The sequence below is a fragment of the Drosophila elegans genome, unplaced genomic scaffold (genome assembly GCF_018152505.1).
Source record: "Drosophila elegans isolate 14027-0461.03 unplaced genomic scaffold, ASM1815250v1 contig_468, whole genome shotgun sequence".
NCBI classification, from domain to species: domain Eukaryota; kingdom Metazoa; phylum Arthropoda; class Insecta; order Diptera; family Drosophilidae; genus Drosophila; species Drosophila elegans.
This window is the reverse complement of record NW_024545855.1, coordinates 3,492,838-3,509,988: the sequence shown is the minus strand read 5'-3', so window position 1 is coordinate 3,509,988 and position 17,151 is coordinate 3,492,838. Positions and strand designations below refer to the sequence as shown.

Below are 17,151 nucleotides of genomic sequence, written 5' to 3'. Positions count from 1 at the left end.
CAATTCAAATTCAAATTTAACGAAAATGCATTTCGGTAACGAAGGGGAAAAGCCAGTAAAAAGAATGGGTTTAATTCTTACATATGTATATTGATTCAGCGCTAGTTTTGGAGCTTAACACTTCGAACTCAAAATCAATGACGCAGCTGAAGTTGCATAAAAACACGCAAAAGTGGCTCTGGTCTATGTACGGTAATAATCAAAATCCAACCACAAACTAAACAGAAACCAAAGACGAACTCAAAAATTACACATTTCAAATACAGCAAGAGTTTAGCCCTTTTTCAACTTTCACTTTCACTTTCACTAGAGGGACTTTGCAGCAAGTCGCCTGGGGAACACTTTCAAATACTTCTGTAAATTATTTTCTGCAAAATGTAGTGTCAGGTGGTGATCGTATATAGTACTGTTTGTTGACTTTGTTGACTACCAAAAGTTTGAAATGAGCATGCTTCAAATCGAACACAACAAATGCGGGAGCCCATAGAAAAAGCTTTGGTTAATTAGCAAAAAATCTGCATTAAAATTTACAATAAAGATTAGTGAAACCAAAAGGGGTTTAACGGCCCAGAGATTTTGAACTTTAGACGACAAAAAGTGTTGCATACCCACAGGCACCAAAAAGAAAAAGGTTTCTTTGATGTTTGAAGCAATTTATGAATTTAACAATTTATCTCTCTAGCTAAACATTAAGCCTAATGAAACGCACGCAAAAATGAAGCCATAGTTTTAAACAATAAGTATAATGTGTGTGAGCGACAACGAGAATTACAGAAGGATTTGACAAGTAAATTACATAAATTATATCTCTTGCACGGAATAAGTTTTTTCCATTGATTTTTGTATAATATTTGCCATGATTCTTCGAATGTGTTTCCTTTTTGTTTTATTGGTTAACTAAATACAGACACATGCCGCCAAGAAACCAATGCCTTTCAAGTCCTAATTGCTTTTACTCTTAAGTTTTTTTTCCTTTGGTTAAGCTTTATGAAAATAACAAAACAAGATAATTTGGTTGCAAACTGTCATCTGTTGACAGTCAGAGTTTGGCATTTTTATGCAATTCCAGGTGACGTCGAAAAAATTCTCAAGAAAAAGGTGGAAAGTAACGAAACATAACGAAATAATACAAAAGCTGTTGGTTCATTGACTGAAGTTAGGTAAAGATAATTTTGTAATACAAATAGAATTCGAGATTCTTCGATTGCTGCGGTGTTTTTGGTATTTGTTTGCTTTTATAATCATTTCTTGTTTATCTTATTAGTTTCGTGTTGTATAGTTTTGGTAATTTCTCTTAGCGGTACAGCCAGCAACGTGTTCGTGTACCTTTTTCTAGGATCCTTGCTATATGTTCCACCATATTTGCTTCTTTGGGCAGCCAGTTCAGTGATTTCTGGTATCCAACTAGCGAAAACGGCCTAAATTCAACAACACACATACACATTTAGATTGATTGAGACGTGCCAAAAAGGAGGATTCAGTTCAGTTTTTTCAGTATTGCTAGTATTGCTGTTTTTTAAATCATTTTGTTTACTGTTCTGTTGGGCTACAAAATGCATAAACTCATGGTGTGTGTTAGAGTGTGTGTGGCTTTAAAAGAAATGGACAAAATTATTATGCGTACAGTTCCTTGGGCACAAATCAACGACGACGTTGACGTTGACGCTGACGACGAGGAACAGTGCAGAATGGGAACCGCTCAACCCGCAATCACACTTATATTCATATTCATATTCATATTCGCTCCAGACACTCGCATCGCAATCACTCCTTTATTTACACCGATTCACGACACTCACTCCATCAGAAACAGATACTTTAGGGCTAATTGTACATTACTTTACACGACTGCTCGGCACGAGTTCGCATTTAGTCAACGGCATCTATAGTATTTACTGTACTCTTACTTGGTTACAACTAATAATTTACATTTGTAGTTTACAGTACACGACAGTGCTGGGGCCTAGACAGAGACATATTTGAACCCCTCTGGAAATATTGTTGGTAGTGCGCTAGATATTACGCTATTGAAATGCCGTACTTTGTACAATCCTAGTTACGTTTTACTATGAGTATTTGGGGGCAAGTACGCTGCAGATTGGTCGGATTCAATTAATTAGTGGGGTGATGAAAAGCAAAACTTCGGTCCACCGAATTTCCAAGGCAGTCCCAGCCTCAGGATCGAAATTGGGCAAGGCCTTTTGGGTGAACTTTACTTATGGTATAGTAAAATGGTTCTGCGAGACTAACAATGTAGTTAAATATTTAATAGGAATAAAAAGGAAATATGAATTGAAAAATACATATTGTGACTCGAGTTTGCTCTCTTCAAAAATATACGACTTGATTTACGTGTTATAACTTTGGATAATTTAATTACTTTTATCAATGCGTGACCGATGCTTCTTGAGGGACTTGTGTTGTAGATGTTCTTAAGTGGGGACTCTATAGATCTGTGTGGGATGTGGTACAATAATGCGCCAAAATAGTTTGCACAAATGCTTTAGGATATCGAAATAAATATATATGAACCTTGAACTATTGCAAATTCATAAACGCATATCTTGTATCATAACTCTGGTGTTAATACGGAACGTTTAAAGCATGGCAAAGTATAAAGTGTAAAACGATAATATCTTGAATCCAAAGGGAGACAAAATTCAAAAGTAAAATGGGCAAAAATGAACTCACGCTTGCCTACAAAGTGAATTATATATGATAGACATTGCCAAGGAGTTCAATAAAAAATTGTTCAACGAAACGAAATAAATCAAGGAAAACACAAATACCAAGAAATGAAAACAAATAAAAGTGGAAAACAAAACCTAAGTAAATGGAACATTAAAATGTTTAATGACTTGTACAAATAGATCAATGTGTGTTCGAATCCGATTGATTGTCGCTGACTGCGAGGCAACAAAAATGATAAATGGTAAAGTAGAATAAATAAACACAATAACCAAAGTACAAATCGTAATGATAAAATTGTACTTTACTTTTATTACTTGTTTGATGATTATCAAATGTCATATCTGTTTCGGTTTTCGAAATACTTATTTATAGTATCAAGGAACAAAATAGTTATACAAACGGACGACTTAAGAGCCGGCTGAACTACTTATTGATGCGGGTAAGTCAACTGTATATGCGATCATAGAGATACAATGAAATTAGGGAAACAAAGTGAAAGGGTAACAGACTAATTAATTTATCGACTTTAATCAATATCAAGAATAGGTGATTTATCTAATTGTAGTTTCACTTTACCCTAGATGGGTTCAAAATACTATTATGTGTGTTCTTTACAACATTTTTCTTTTGTAGTTCAACCAAACCTAGCACTGTGCTTGAAAGTCTTACAGTAGGCCTGATCATACAATAGTTCCTGACTGAATGCATCAAACTATGCTCATTGAATTTATATAGTTTCTTGTTATACTTTTAGGTTTATTGCGATTTATAACTTTTTGTGGATTATTTTAGAATGTAGCTGGGTGTTTTTCACATCGAATGCGATTATTATGTGTTATTATGGGTTTTATAGACTACCTCTTTCCGTGTTCTCTTTTCAGTTCACCGCCATACTTATTGCCACTACCGACGAGTTCAATTATCTCCGGTATACTGCTGGCAAACATTGCCTAAAATATTCCATCGAACACGAGATTAAACAAAAATCAATTCAGCAAAAATATATGTACTGGTTTGAGATATAGGTGGATGTGTCTTAGGCTTAGTCTAGTTGTTATTACTATGTTTATTCGATTACTTGCACTTGGGCACAAAAGAAAACCGGATTCAAGTGGGTTCGAAGTCAGGCCAGGACATTCACACCCAAAAGGGATATATTATATAGTAGTTAAACCTAAAAGCGTTTGGTTTGGTTTCGCATTGGTTACACGAATATGCGGCAGCCAGCATTAAAGCATGCAAGAACATTAACTTTTTCGGTATAGGTATAACATGGATGTATTTGAAAAGCTCCTGCTCTGACCGATCTAGATCCCTAGAAAGTCCTGACTCTTGGCTGTGTGTGTGGTGGGTATTTCTGGTGTTTGGTGTCTACAAATCTTCCATTACAAAAACCAAAGCAAATCGAAAGTGGAAACTCAAAAGTGATAAGGTAACTGCATGCATAAGAATCGGTTATGGGAGAAAGTATCGTATGGATCTGCGTGAACGAATGAGTCACCCGAGTATATCTAGTGGATATCGGACTATATAGACCATATATATCCGCTTGGTGGTGTGTTCGTGTTTTTGCAGTGTGTTAGAGGTAAGGTAAAGAAAACGCGTTAAGCTTGTGGGATGAGGTAAGCTAACGAAACTTTGGGAGGATATAAACGCAAATACGAAACTCAGCCGCAAGGCCTTAAATAAAGTTCCATAATTCAAAACTTGTGCAGCGGTATTAAGTCCATCTATGTATTTACATAACGTGGCATGTACATAGTAGAAATGCAATTAACAAATGTATTGAGTATAAGGTCTATAGTTACGTAAGAGAGGTCAAAGGGCAGGGGGTCAACGCATGGTTACTCTATAGTATGGTTACGGCTAAGAGAGTTCGAATTCAGTATCGATAATAGTATTAAGAGTATAGAGTATTAAGTATCGAGAGTGCTACACTCTGGCTAGTACTGATACTGATACTGATACTGGATACTGGTCTTGCTTTGGCTACTCAACTATGGTTTCTGAGCACAACTGTACTAGTAAGTAGTAGATTAGGCGGCAACCAAAACTTAAATCATTCACACACTTCAGCACTTCCAACCCCGCTGTGGCCGGACCTAAACTCAATGGGCATCGAGGCGGACAGAGATTAGGAGAGAGAAACATTGGCTACATCTGAATAAAGTGGTAAAGTGGTCATATATACGTACTCGGTTAGGACTAAAAGAAGACTTAGACTTATCTGCTGTGTGTGTTCAGACGGGTATTTATTTGTGGTTTCTGGCACTTTGTGTGCGTTTGCTTTTGCTTTGCGATTTTGCGAACTTACCAAGCCGACGAGCAGAAAGAACACGAGAAATGTTCTTCCCAGGACAGTCTCACAGTAAACGTCACCATATCCTACCGTTGACATGGTCACAATTAGGAAATAGACACAGGTCCAATACGATAAACGATGAGCATTATTAAAATCCAGCGGATCGCCAGAGTTCTCCAGCTAAATTTTAAGTAAATGCAAATGCAATTATCAGCCGCATCAGCGGATCCATTCTTGCTGCTTTGGACACTCCATAAACACATCGATACAGACATAGTGTGGGGCATCGGAAGTGCCTGGTTTTGGGCTCTGTACCGGGTTGCAACGCGGCGTATGCGTGATATTTGGGACTGGCTCCTCGCACACACACTGCAAAGCCCGTCACAGAGTCATCCGCACACTCAGGCACAACCCATTCCGCGTGTGTGTATATGTGTCGAGTGTGTTTTGTGTGAGTGCGTGAGTGTTTTTCTACATACCAGATGTATAATGCCCGCTGCTGTTAACCACACGGATATAAAAATTGATACTAGTTGAGCCAAGCGTATGGAGCTCGATGTTTTTAGTACGTTTAAATATTGTAAAATATCTGGAACAGTCATGAGACGTAGCGCTCGAAGAAATCGAAGACCTGTTCGCGATAATACACAAATTGCATAAAAATACAGGCTGTTCGGGATGTTTCATGTAGAGTAAGGCACATTGCATGCATACAAATCGATCAGGACACTTTGTATAGTAGGTCTTCGTGAGTGTTTACTGTACTGTTACTGCAACCGTATTTCATTGTGGCTGTGTGTGTGTGTTGTTAGGGATATATTTCAATCTTGAATCTTGATCAACACCGATTTGTATGCATATAACATTTTTGGAATTTCATTATGATAGGGTTTTAATTTAATAGGGAGTGTTTCGCTTACCGATCCATGTTCGATCTAAATATATTGATACGAAGGACGGGGGTATTGTAAAATAATCTACAAAACTGTACATTTCTAACATAAACCAAAGCTTATCGGACGCCGCTATGAACTGTAAGGAGATTGTCAGATTGAAAGAACAAAAAAACAAAAGAATGTTTAAGAATTTCTCGCATAAACCAAAACGTTCAAATCATCATCGCTCCAAACCAATTGATTCAAATAATTGTTAAATCAACTCAGTGTGTGCGCTGGTGTGGTTAGTGTGTCAGTTTTCGGTGTTTGGTATTTTCTGTCTGTCGTTTTGGCCGTCGGCAACTTACTCGTATAAAAAAGTAAACCATAAAAAATATATTGAATGCGAGATCGATCTGTTGAGTAATGTTATTACTCCACTTTTGGCATCTTTCGACTTCTTCGCTAGATGCATCAACAAAGTATATAATGAGGGATGCAATGCTGAGTATAAATACGAGTACGACCTGCAAGAGAGAAAGGAGAAAATAAATGAATAATAATAATAATATTTAGAGTTTTTACAACCCTTACAAAGTACATGTCAATCAATATAAATAAAATTTTAATGGTTAAAATTTGTTTTTATAATATAAATTTTACTATTGCCTATAAAATAAATCTTTAAATTTTACTTTGTGCAATCAACTCAGTTTTATTTATTTTTTTAATAATAAATTTATTTAATATCAACATGGCAAAATTATTTCATTAAGTGTAGGAATCAGTTTTATTGATTTTCTTAAATAACGAATTTAATACATTATTAACATGGCATAAGTTATTCTACTTAAGTGAAGATGAAGGTAGTTCTACAACTCATAAATTAATTGGTTGTTATAAAATAAACCCAAATATGAGCATCTGCTACATTTCTGTTCCATAAATCACGGCCTTGTCAGATGACAACCACATTCGAACGCTCCATTGAATTTACCTCCTCCTCCTCAAAAAAAAAGGAAATTGGAAAAGCGAAAGGCAAAAGGCAAAAGAGCTGAAGGAGAAAAGATAATCGGAAACGGACCCTACGAGAAAGAAGAAGGAAAACCGCAGTAATGTGCATTTTTAATTGCACACTTTGGCACAGGCCACGAACTCGGGCTCTCCGGCTGTCCGGTTATCTGCTTGTCCGGTTCTCCGGATCATTTGATTCATGGGGACAAGACAACGTTCGGCCTGAAAATGCGCGGCTGCTGGGGCAATTAGTCGGGGCACCCCGTTGATAAATCTGCGGCAGTCATGAAAGTTTTACAAGGTAATTTCGAAGGAAGTGCAGTCGGAAAAAGAGCGGGGGGATTGCAGTTAAATGTCAGGGCTGGCTGCCAACAAACAGTTTTAAATAGAGGCCAATCGAGGTAGTTCAACTTCAACCGGCTGCACTTTATGTGTATACGATGGTAGGTATGTCTGCCTCCGTACTTAATGCCAAAAAGTAATTGCAATCGTTTCGTAATTACGTGAATAATCTAAGGCGAAGAATGAAATACTAAATTTGGCACGGGCCGGCACGCAACCTATTTACTTAGGGCCATAAATTGAAATGTCTTGGCCCGGGCGTATTACTCACTATTCTTGCTCTGCGGCTTGGCTCTCGGTTGGTATGCAAATTACATACCCCACACTGAACCAAGAAAAAGCCAAAGCTCCTCAGAAAGTTGTTAGTTGCGCAATAAAGTTTTTGGCAGCACACACAAACTTTGCTAATATCAGAAACCAGACAAGAATTTCCAAGTAAATTGCAAAGAGTTTGCCTCGACCGTCTCTGGGATTGCGTATACGTCATGTGGTGTCAGGCAACTGACATTTTCATTAGCCGTCTTGATCCCCAAGAAACGGAAACATAATGAAAGCCCATTCCCAATCTGACGTCACGGACAGGAGGACAGTGGGTAATAAATGCTGCTTCCAATATGGCGACAATCTCCTCTGACGTCTTCACTTTAACACCCCCCGATGAACCTGCTCCGATGTCCACTGAAAACTGGGTCAATCACTCAGAGCAGCTGAGTTCGCCTCGCAAAGGGAAAAGCACTTAAGCCCTGCCTGCCATCAAATTGCATCAGCGCGAACTTGGAATCTGGGTCACGACGCGAGAAAACACGTGTCCCACTCATAACATTTTCAATTCGATTTGTTTCTCCCTCTGCAAACAGCTCCAATGCGATTTTTTCTGCTCTCCATAACGCTGCGAATACAGCAATCAATTTGAGAGCCAGCCAACTGCCGGCAGTTTAATGGCCTCGGCTGCAGAGGGAAAAATAATCTTTAGTGATGACAGATGGGCTACTAAGCTGTTTCAAAGAAAACCATATCAATTACATTCTCTATATTGAAAACCCCAAAGCCTGATTAAGACAAATCCACTAAATGGTTATTACATTTAATTTTCACTTGCAATTGGTATGTTTTGATGGCTTTATCATTTTACAAAAGAAGCTCTTATTTTTTGTTTGCGTGCAGCGGGCTAACACTTAAAATCTAAATACTTCTCTGATGTTCTTTTTTTAGCTTTTCCAGCACTTGCATTTATGGCGTGACCAAGTGCAATCGAGTGGGGTAAGTGCTGGGATGTTAGCTCTTGCAGCCAATTTCCGCATTGGAGTCGCGACGCGACGGATTCCAAAGCCAATTAGTGCTACAACAGGGCTTCAATCCGATTAGAGTTGAACGGAAAGTTCAATAAAATCAATGTAGGGAAATGTCATATAATAAACTAGAGCAGCATTTCGGAGAAAGTGGATAAAAAAAAGGAGGAGGAAACAGCAGGCACGAGTTGTGTAATATCCAAATGGCAAGCCATTCATTGTGCCAGCCACAATAACAACGCCCAACAACAAGGATAAACAAAACGAATGGGCGAAAGGACTTTCCAAAAACATCTGCAGCTGACTATATAGTAGGGAAAGCAAGGAAATTCGACGCTGTCTGCCAAACAGCGAAGCCAATTGGCTGCCAAAGCCTGCCACACAGCTACGAATGTGTATGGCTGCTAGGCCTGGGTAATAAACATTCACAACCATCCAGCCAACCAACCAACTCACTCCACTTCGGGTGAAAGTGGAAATGTGCGCGCTGTTTCATCGATTTTCCTTCTGGTAGCATTTCCTTTTAAGCGGCTGCTATCCTTCCATTTGCCATATTATTTACTGTTATTTGTGATGTGGCTTTTTCAGCACCCCCGCTAAAATGAATTCCACACTGCTAAAAAAAAAATTGCAAGTATTTCATACTGAATTTAAATATTCCTCGGTTGGATTTTCGTCTATTTAAGTTTTAAGTTCTTTAAATATTTTTGAAATAGAGTTTTATATCTTTAAATTAAGTTTAAGTTTTATCCATGTTAAACTAAATTTTATATAATTTTAAAACAAATATTACCCATTTTAAATATATAATATTTTCCTAATTAATTTCAATAATTGTATATTGAATCATGCAATTTAACATTTTGATTTTATATTTAATTTAATAAAAAAACATACCATTTTTAATTCAATACCCATTTATCTATTTTTACTATTCAACTTGTTTTTATCAGTGTACCCAAAAGCATATGCATACATCATTCCTTAGGGCCCGTTTCCCGTTATTAGCTGAAAGTTCCTTTGCCGCAGGACGAAACTATCGATAAATGTGCCAGACACACGGGGACCGAACCACAGGCGGTCGGAAAATAGGAAAACGGCGGTGGTGGTTTCCACATGTAAGCATGGTAATAGTCCTGCTCGACCGCTGTGCAATTGTGTGCCGGCTGACAAGGAGCAAGCAGCACTCAAATGCCAGGCGATGATAGTGCCTGGTCCAAGGATGGATGTTCCGCATTTGACCCTTGCAATCGGCCAGAGCTTGTCACTTTCTGTGGGACAGGCCGTGTCCTTGACTGCCAAAGATTGCTTTTCGCCCCATTCGGCTTACAAACAGGCAATCAAACTTTACTTGTTACCAATATTGTCGCACACAGGAAAATTCCATTCAGCCGAAATTATATAAACTAAACTAGGTCATGCTGAAATAAGTTTGAGTTTACAGACATCTGTGTTATGGTATGTTATTTAGAAATATAAGTGTAGTTAATACCAGGGACCGTAATCATTATATGCTGGACTGTTTATTTTTTAATATATGTATATATATATATTAACATAAATCCCAAAAATGTCGACCAGCTTTAAAGTATGTATTAAATTCACTTCTCCAAATTTAATATTTTTTAAAACTAAACTCTCTACTTAAAAAACAAAATAAATACAAATTTTATTTATTTTTTTCTATACACCAAAAGAGTATTTTGCGTATCAAAAATGCCTGCTTATAACTTTCTCAGACAAATGCAAATATTCAGCCGATAAGCTCGCACCCAAAGTGTCGGCAAGTTCAAATCAAGAAGTGCTTATCGAAGGCATTACCCACAATGCCCAATAAGACCCACTAAATAGCCCCTGAGCCTGCTTGAGTAATTAACTAACGCAAGTTAATGGATGGGCGGTGCGCCATGACGTATGCGTAATATTTGAACAAACAACCGATTTCAATCGGTCTATGGCGAGAGGCGAACAAAGTTAATTCCTACGCAGCCAAAGTGTAATAGAAAAGACCCCGAAAATCCCCTCACCATTTGCTCAATTTGTGCTCATGTATTTATTGTACATGGAAATGGCACATTTACTTGCTGCTTCCGCTGTTGACACGAAATGGTTCCCCCAAATTCAGCAATCGCAAACAAATTATACACGCAAGTGGCAGCCAATGGGGGCGAATGTTGCTCGAAACTCTTGCAAATGCAAGGCGATGGCACTTTTGCCAGCTGCAGCCATGGACAAGGACACGTCATCTCTTAATAATTTAATGGGTTTAGCAGGCTAAGAGCTACCACTTGAAGAAATTACTATTCATTTGGGATCGATTCAAAGTGATTGGAAACAGAACTCACTTTAGATAATGTGCTTTAGAAATATGGATTAATAAAAATTTATATAGCATATTAAAGACTAAATTTGCAAGGCAATTATTCATAAATTTTAAACACCTAAGATAATAAACAATTTTTTTGAAATAAAATCCTTTTGTTTGTTTAAGAACATAATTCTATGGTTAATTTTCAATAAGTTGCATAATAAGTAAAGCCCGTAAAATAAAAAAACTATTTCGTTTTTTTTTCTAGCAATAAATTAGAAAATACATCACTTTTTCTACGATATCTTTACTGCTTGCTATTGACCTTTACTTTTATTTTATGTACCATACTTGCCATAAAAGCTTGAATTATATAGTTTATTTCTAGCCATTAATTATAGAATACAAAGCTTTTTCCACAGTGCATAAAATAGACCATATGCATGGCCAAAGAAACCGAGTTTTAGACACAAACAAAAGGCATTCATAAATGATAAATGAAAGGGAATTGGGAATTGGGAAATGGGAAAGGGACAAGGGACAAGGAGTACTCACCAAAATTCGACCAGTTGTTGTTTGACCCGAGATAAGCTCTCCAGCCCAGTCTTTCGCTTCTGTCATAAAGGTGCCCTCGAACTCCTGTTTGTTGCGGGAGGCCTTCTGCTCCTTCTGTTTGGGGTCGTTGGGCCCCAGGTCCGGCTCCTTGCGGCAGCAGATGAAGGCGAAGGCTCGCCATAGCAGCACCACGAGCAGGCCAGCAAGGAATGTAAAGATGCTGGACAGCAGAAAGCACCAGTACTTGCGCACCTTGAGACAATCATCGGCGTCGAATGGTGAATCTGTTGGGTCGTCGGCCAATGATTCGACAGTGCTTTGATCACACCCCGACATCCCCTGCAATCAAAATGGGCAATAGGGAAACGATTAGCTCCGCGGCTCACTGGCAATTAGCTAACTAAATTTAGCATAAATCAATACGATAACTGGCGGAAACATTGTTTACGTCATACACTTGACATTTAGAATCAACGAAATGGTTTCTATACGAAAGCACTCGTCCTATATTGTATATATAGATATAGATATAGGTATAGCACATATTTCTCAACTTGGCGACGCTGGCAAATGTAAACAAAGTGTGCCTCTGGCCAAGGGTGCGCGAAATGAGTTCACAAATAAATGTCTCTAGTTTGTTTGGCCAAAAAAAGTTTTTATTTGTACACACAAAAAAAAACCAGTAAGCGAAATTTGCTATAAATTTACATTATTGTGTAATAAAATATGCAATTCTGGAACCTATGCAATAACCCAAAACGTTTGCCTTACATTTGTTTATTGTGTTTTGTTTTGTATAAAAGATAGAAATTGTGTCACATTTATTTTATAATAAACTTAATAAAAAACGTATTTCAGGTTCATTACTGTGCCGTTCTTTATTGTTTATCAGTTTTGAGTTTTAATAAAAAGGTATTTTACCGTATTTTTGTAACTTTTAAGATTATGATTTTGAGTACATTTAATATTTATTATATTATTTTTTGGTAACTATAAATTTAATAATTTTAAAATTGTGTTGCAAAACTTGTCTCTGCACACAAGTATATAGTATTTTTGTTAGCAATCTTCCTTACATTTGTCAATGTAGTGCTGAAATTGGTGCCGATCAAACCGCTAGCCATTTTGGCTGTTTACATTGCGACACTGGCACACAAACGCTGTCGAATTAATATTGCTGTGATATTTTCAGGTGGCGTTCAAGTGCATACGAGTACCAGAGAGAAAAGAAAACCGAAATCTAAGAGTTGAACGCCAAAAGCCTCACAATGCGAAACGGAACGAAAACTTGGCCCGCCTTTTATTATAAATAGCATCAAACAAATCTGTTATTTTTAAAGTGATCTCCGGCAAGACACGCGGCGACAAAAGTGCTCATAACACTGGGCAAAGGCCGTCGAAAGATCGGTGTTCTATAGCCGATCTATCTATCCACTTTTCGAGCCGTAGCCTGTATTCACTGGGGATTTGTACTCTCGGCCAGAGGCCAACGCACTCACTCGCGGTGAATCACTGCACAAACGCATGCGAGTTTGCCATTTGTACGGGGTGTAGGGATATATGTAAGGAGCGCGTATAGATTTAATTATGTATGGTGGATGTCACACACGACGCGGCACGCGATTCGAATCGAGCTGAAGCTAGTGTACTATAGAATGAAAAGGAGGCACCGAGCGAACCGCACAACTGGCGTCCACCAACTGAACGAGCCGCTTTTCAAGTAGCATTTTCCCCAGCAGCGATTGCGATTGCCAAGAGCCAAGAGCCCGCTTCTACAGCCATCTATCTATATCTCCTGGGGGCCCGAACTCTCTCCGTCTAGCTCACCCACTCTCCGGCCGTCTCTGGCCATCTCTCTCACTCTCCGGCGGACTGCGGCTATCCGGCCATTCGGTTGACCGCGAAAAGTGTCAGGACGGGCGACAAACTTGAATTTAATTAAAAGGCAACGCAAAGACAAGGAGAATTCAATTGGGTATTGGAATAAAGAGGATATACCCTAACGGGAGGGTAATTGTAAATGTTTGTAGAAAGGTGTTTTAAGACTTGAGCGGATAAAAAATGTAATGACTCAGAGCTGTGATTGAAGAAAAAAACACAAATCGCTTTTTATCGTTTCAAGTCAATTTACTAAGCATAATTGAATGAGCAAATGTAATCCATTCATTTATTTATATCCCGTTTAAAATATAAGAATATTTTCTATACCAAATTCGATTTGTAACTTTTGCTTTTTACTAGTTCAATATTAAACGTAAAAGTTATTCGATTAATGTATTGTTAAAACAATAACAACTCATTTTGTTGTAATTTTAAATGTTCGTAGTTTTTTTTTAAAAATGTTTGTATTTGGTAATATAATTATTTGGTTGCGTAAAAAAGTATTTTATATTTAAGTGAAATTAAACAGTTTTTAGACTTAATAATTTAAGGGCAAGCATTCCCTAAGAAATTTTGGTAATACCCTTGGAAAGGGCACAACGTTTTGCATGTGTGTATGTTGCCTACAATGAAATATTGTTACAGCAAGAAAAAAAAACAACGGCAGGCCGAGTATAAATAAATAAATTATGAGTTCGCTTCTATTCGTTTTTGTTTTGTCTCTTGTTTTGTGCTCTGCGCCAATACACACACTTTTTGCATTCCTTTTTCAGTGACCCCACGATTCCCCGGGCAACACTCGTCCCCAAAAGGTGGGTGGTAAATATGGTGGGTGGATGGCCTAGTGGTTAAGTTGAGGGGGCGGTAGGTTAACCCGAACGTTAACTGCTACCGCTATCGCTACATTGCTACAGTTAACTCGGGCCAGTCACGCCATGCCGCCAGTTAGCTGTCGTTTCATAATTTACGCGCTTTGTTTGCTATTTCCTGCGGGGGCAGCCGTGGTAACAAGTTGGCCCAGTTTGTTGGCACATGCCACTACTTCCACTGGCCATAATTGCTCATCGTCCCTTAGCCCTCGCATCCCTGCGTTGGCATTCGCATTTGCCCATCTTCATCATCATCAGCTCATCATAAGCCAACGGCGTGCATTTTATTTATAGTTTTTATTTAAGTATCTTTATTCCCTGCTTTTTTGCGGCGATGCTTGGGCGGTTGGGTTCTCCGCTTCATTGCATTTACGCAATTATAAATAGAGAAGAAGAGAAAAATTGTTATTCAATTAAATTTATGTTTACTATTTTAAGCACTATTCACCTTGAATTTAAGAGGTGTCACGACGTATACGTAATTTTTTAGGATCACAAGAGGTGTCACGACGTATACGTAATTTTTTAGGATCACAAGGGAGATTTAAAGGGTGAGGGTAAAAGCTATCAAGTGAAAAACAAAGTGTCTTCGGAGGTTTTCCCTAAAAGCCATCAGCCTTTGACCTTTGACCACTTTGAAATGCTTGAGGACTGAATAAATATTGATGCTTTTAAGGCAATTAAGTTTATACAACTGGGGCGATTGTTTTAGGAAAACAAGCGGTATAAAGTTTCCTTTGAATAAACACATGGGCACGTTTTCTAAAAATTACACTGTGCTTGCCTTTCCTGTGTTTTTGGATTAACTTCCGAGCGCTTTCATCGATCCAAGCGAAAATGCAGTGGCTGGCGTTTAATGAATTACTTATAAGTTGAGACTTGAAACACTGCTCGTTCGGGGAATACTTCTTGCCTTAACTGGCCAAGAGATACTGGAAAACAGTCAGGCGCAGCAGCGGGCAGCTAATGAATGCTAGTGGCAAGCAGATAGCAAGCGATATAAATTATGCCACTAGGCCGATTCCGCTGTCATTCGCTGGCCACAAATCCAATCGAACGGATGAAGTCACACGGTTGATAATAATTTACATTGCGAACTATCGATTTTGGCTGCGTGGGCGAGCCCCTGACTGCGAATACATGGTATCTTGACGCATGTCCGTCAAAGCGAAACGCTCGAAAGGCAGGCCGCAAAGACGGCTGAGACTGAAACTGAAACAACTGAGACAACTGACGAAGCTGACAAATACCCTTCGACTTTCTGAGGAATTTATGGCCAGCACTTGGCCCGCTGATTGGGGCCGTTGATTGCCGGCCACTGGCCACTTTTCCCCGCATTTCCCCTCTTTAACCCTCTCTTTGGCAACTGAACATTGGCCAAGGCCAAAGGGGCTTAGGCTGCACTTGGTCGGTGAGTGTTCTCCATTCGGTGTGTTCTGTGTTCTGTGTTCAGTGTCCAGCGTTCTGTGTGTGCCATTTTCTTAAAGGTCACGCGAGCCATTTCGAATGGGTGGCCAAAGTGATGGAAATGCCATTTATTAAATGAAGCGGAACGAACTCGAAATGGAGAGTGAAGGAATACGAAATCATAATTAAGATTAGATTACACTCACACAAAAATTTACTTTAACGCACTTGATGTAACACAGTGATACTTTTATCACTACCTTTGTCTAAAGGGAATTCTATGTTTAATGTCAACTAATTCAGTAAGCAAATTGTACTGTTGTACATTGAAAAAAGATGTAATCATATAATTAAAATTAAATTAAACTTCTATAAAATGTTACTTTTTAATGTACAAACTTGTCTGTAATGTATTGTTTTAACAATCTTTCAGTACAACTAAGATAAAAATCCTAGCTATTAATTTGCCAAAAAAATAATTTATCAATATATGTAAACTGTTTTTGTAAGCAAGTAGAAAAGCGTTAGTACCAAATGTACAGTAACATTTAAATTAATATTATATATATTGCAAGAATGCATTAATAAAAATATTTACATTAATAAATAAAACATTTCATTGAAAATATTTTTTTACAATTCGAATACTTTAAATACATAGTTTATTCGTTCGGGATCAAGGCTTGCAAAATATTGCGTTTGTAAACAACCCGTCAATCCAGTGTCATTAATAATGTATTTCAAATGTTGTAAAAATTGATAAGGTCAAGGCACTAAGGCTAATGCAAAATATAGTATAATTGCAATTGATAGAGACAATCACTGAACAGCGATGAAAACTATCAATGGAAATATCAAATGAAGGCCTTATTGATAGACGAACAGATGATTAAGTTGCCATTTTAAAAAAATCGTTTGTATTTAATTACATTAGATTAACAATTGGTAAAGGTTTTTTACAAATTAATTATTTGCGTTGGTAAACAACAGGTCATATTGATAGGAACAGGGCACAAGATCATTGCAAAATATAGTACAAATGCAAACTATCATTGGAAATATTAAATAAAGCCTTGACTAATAGACAAGCTGCAGATTAAGTAGTCCCAGTGCTCTTGGTAGAACCGCAAACGTGATTTCTACGATCTGATAGACGATGATCTTTCACAAGCGTGGCGTATTTGCGTACATTTGCGGGTTCACGAACGACATTGAGGGCTTTTTACCTTTGGGGTGAGTGGCGGATAGAACGGTGGCAGTTCGTGGCAATTTGGACACCAGCTGGCCATGTTTGATGGATCGTTCCGGATGAAGTGGTGGTCACAGTGGGTTTCGACGTGGTTCTGCTCGATTTCCCCTCGCTATCCGCTTTCATATTCGCTTTCTTTTCAGGGAGAGTGTTTGGTGTGGTGGTGGTGTAATCGAATTGGAATCGTGTTGGGTGGGTCATGGTGCTCATAGAATGGGGGTAAATAGCACTCACCTAGTACTGGCTAAACCACCGAGGCAGGGCTCCAGGGCTGCCAACATTCACACGGTCAAATCGCACATCAATGTGTAGACGATTTGTGGTCGCTGCAGCTCGACAATTTTGCACGGGGAAATTCTGTGGCTCCTC

At 38.3% G+C, this 17,151-nt stretch overlaps 1 protein-coding gene across 27 annotated transcripts in view; it reads right to left on the bottom strand.

Annotated features, from left to right (window-relative positions):
* Positions 1-13,083, bottom strand: part of LOC108142945 (calcium-activated potassium channel slowpoke) — a 40,231-nt gene extending 27,148 nt beyond the window's left edge. For 9 of the 27 annotated variants that reach the window (XM_017267044.2, XM_041709000.1, XM_017267046.2 and 6 more), the window contains exons 1-5: positions 11,377-11,715; positions 6,237-6,395; positions 5,914-6,025; positions 5,473-5,624; positions 5,006-5,173 (exon numbers count right to left, since the gene is read on the bottom strand). In XM_017267044.2, the coding sequence (XP_017122533.1) occupies positions 5,006-5,173; positions 5,473-5,624; positions 5,914-6,025; positions 6,237-6,395; positions 11,377-11,712 (927 nt within the window). In that variant the 5' untranslated portion in view covers positions 11,713-11,715. Of the gene's footprint in view, positions 1-1,326; positions 1,419-3,549; positions 3,642-5,005; positions 5,174-5,472; positions 5,625-5,913; positions 6,026-6,236; positions 6,396-11,376; positions 11,716-12,452 lie in introns of those variants that run through there. The other 18 variants (XM_017267067.2, XM_017267054.2, XM_017267057.2 and 15 more) reach the window with 6 other exon arrangements.
* Between the last annotated feature and the right edge of the window lie 4,068 nt (positions 13,084-17,151).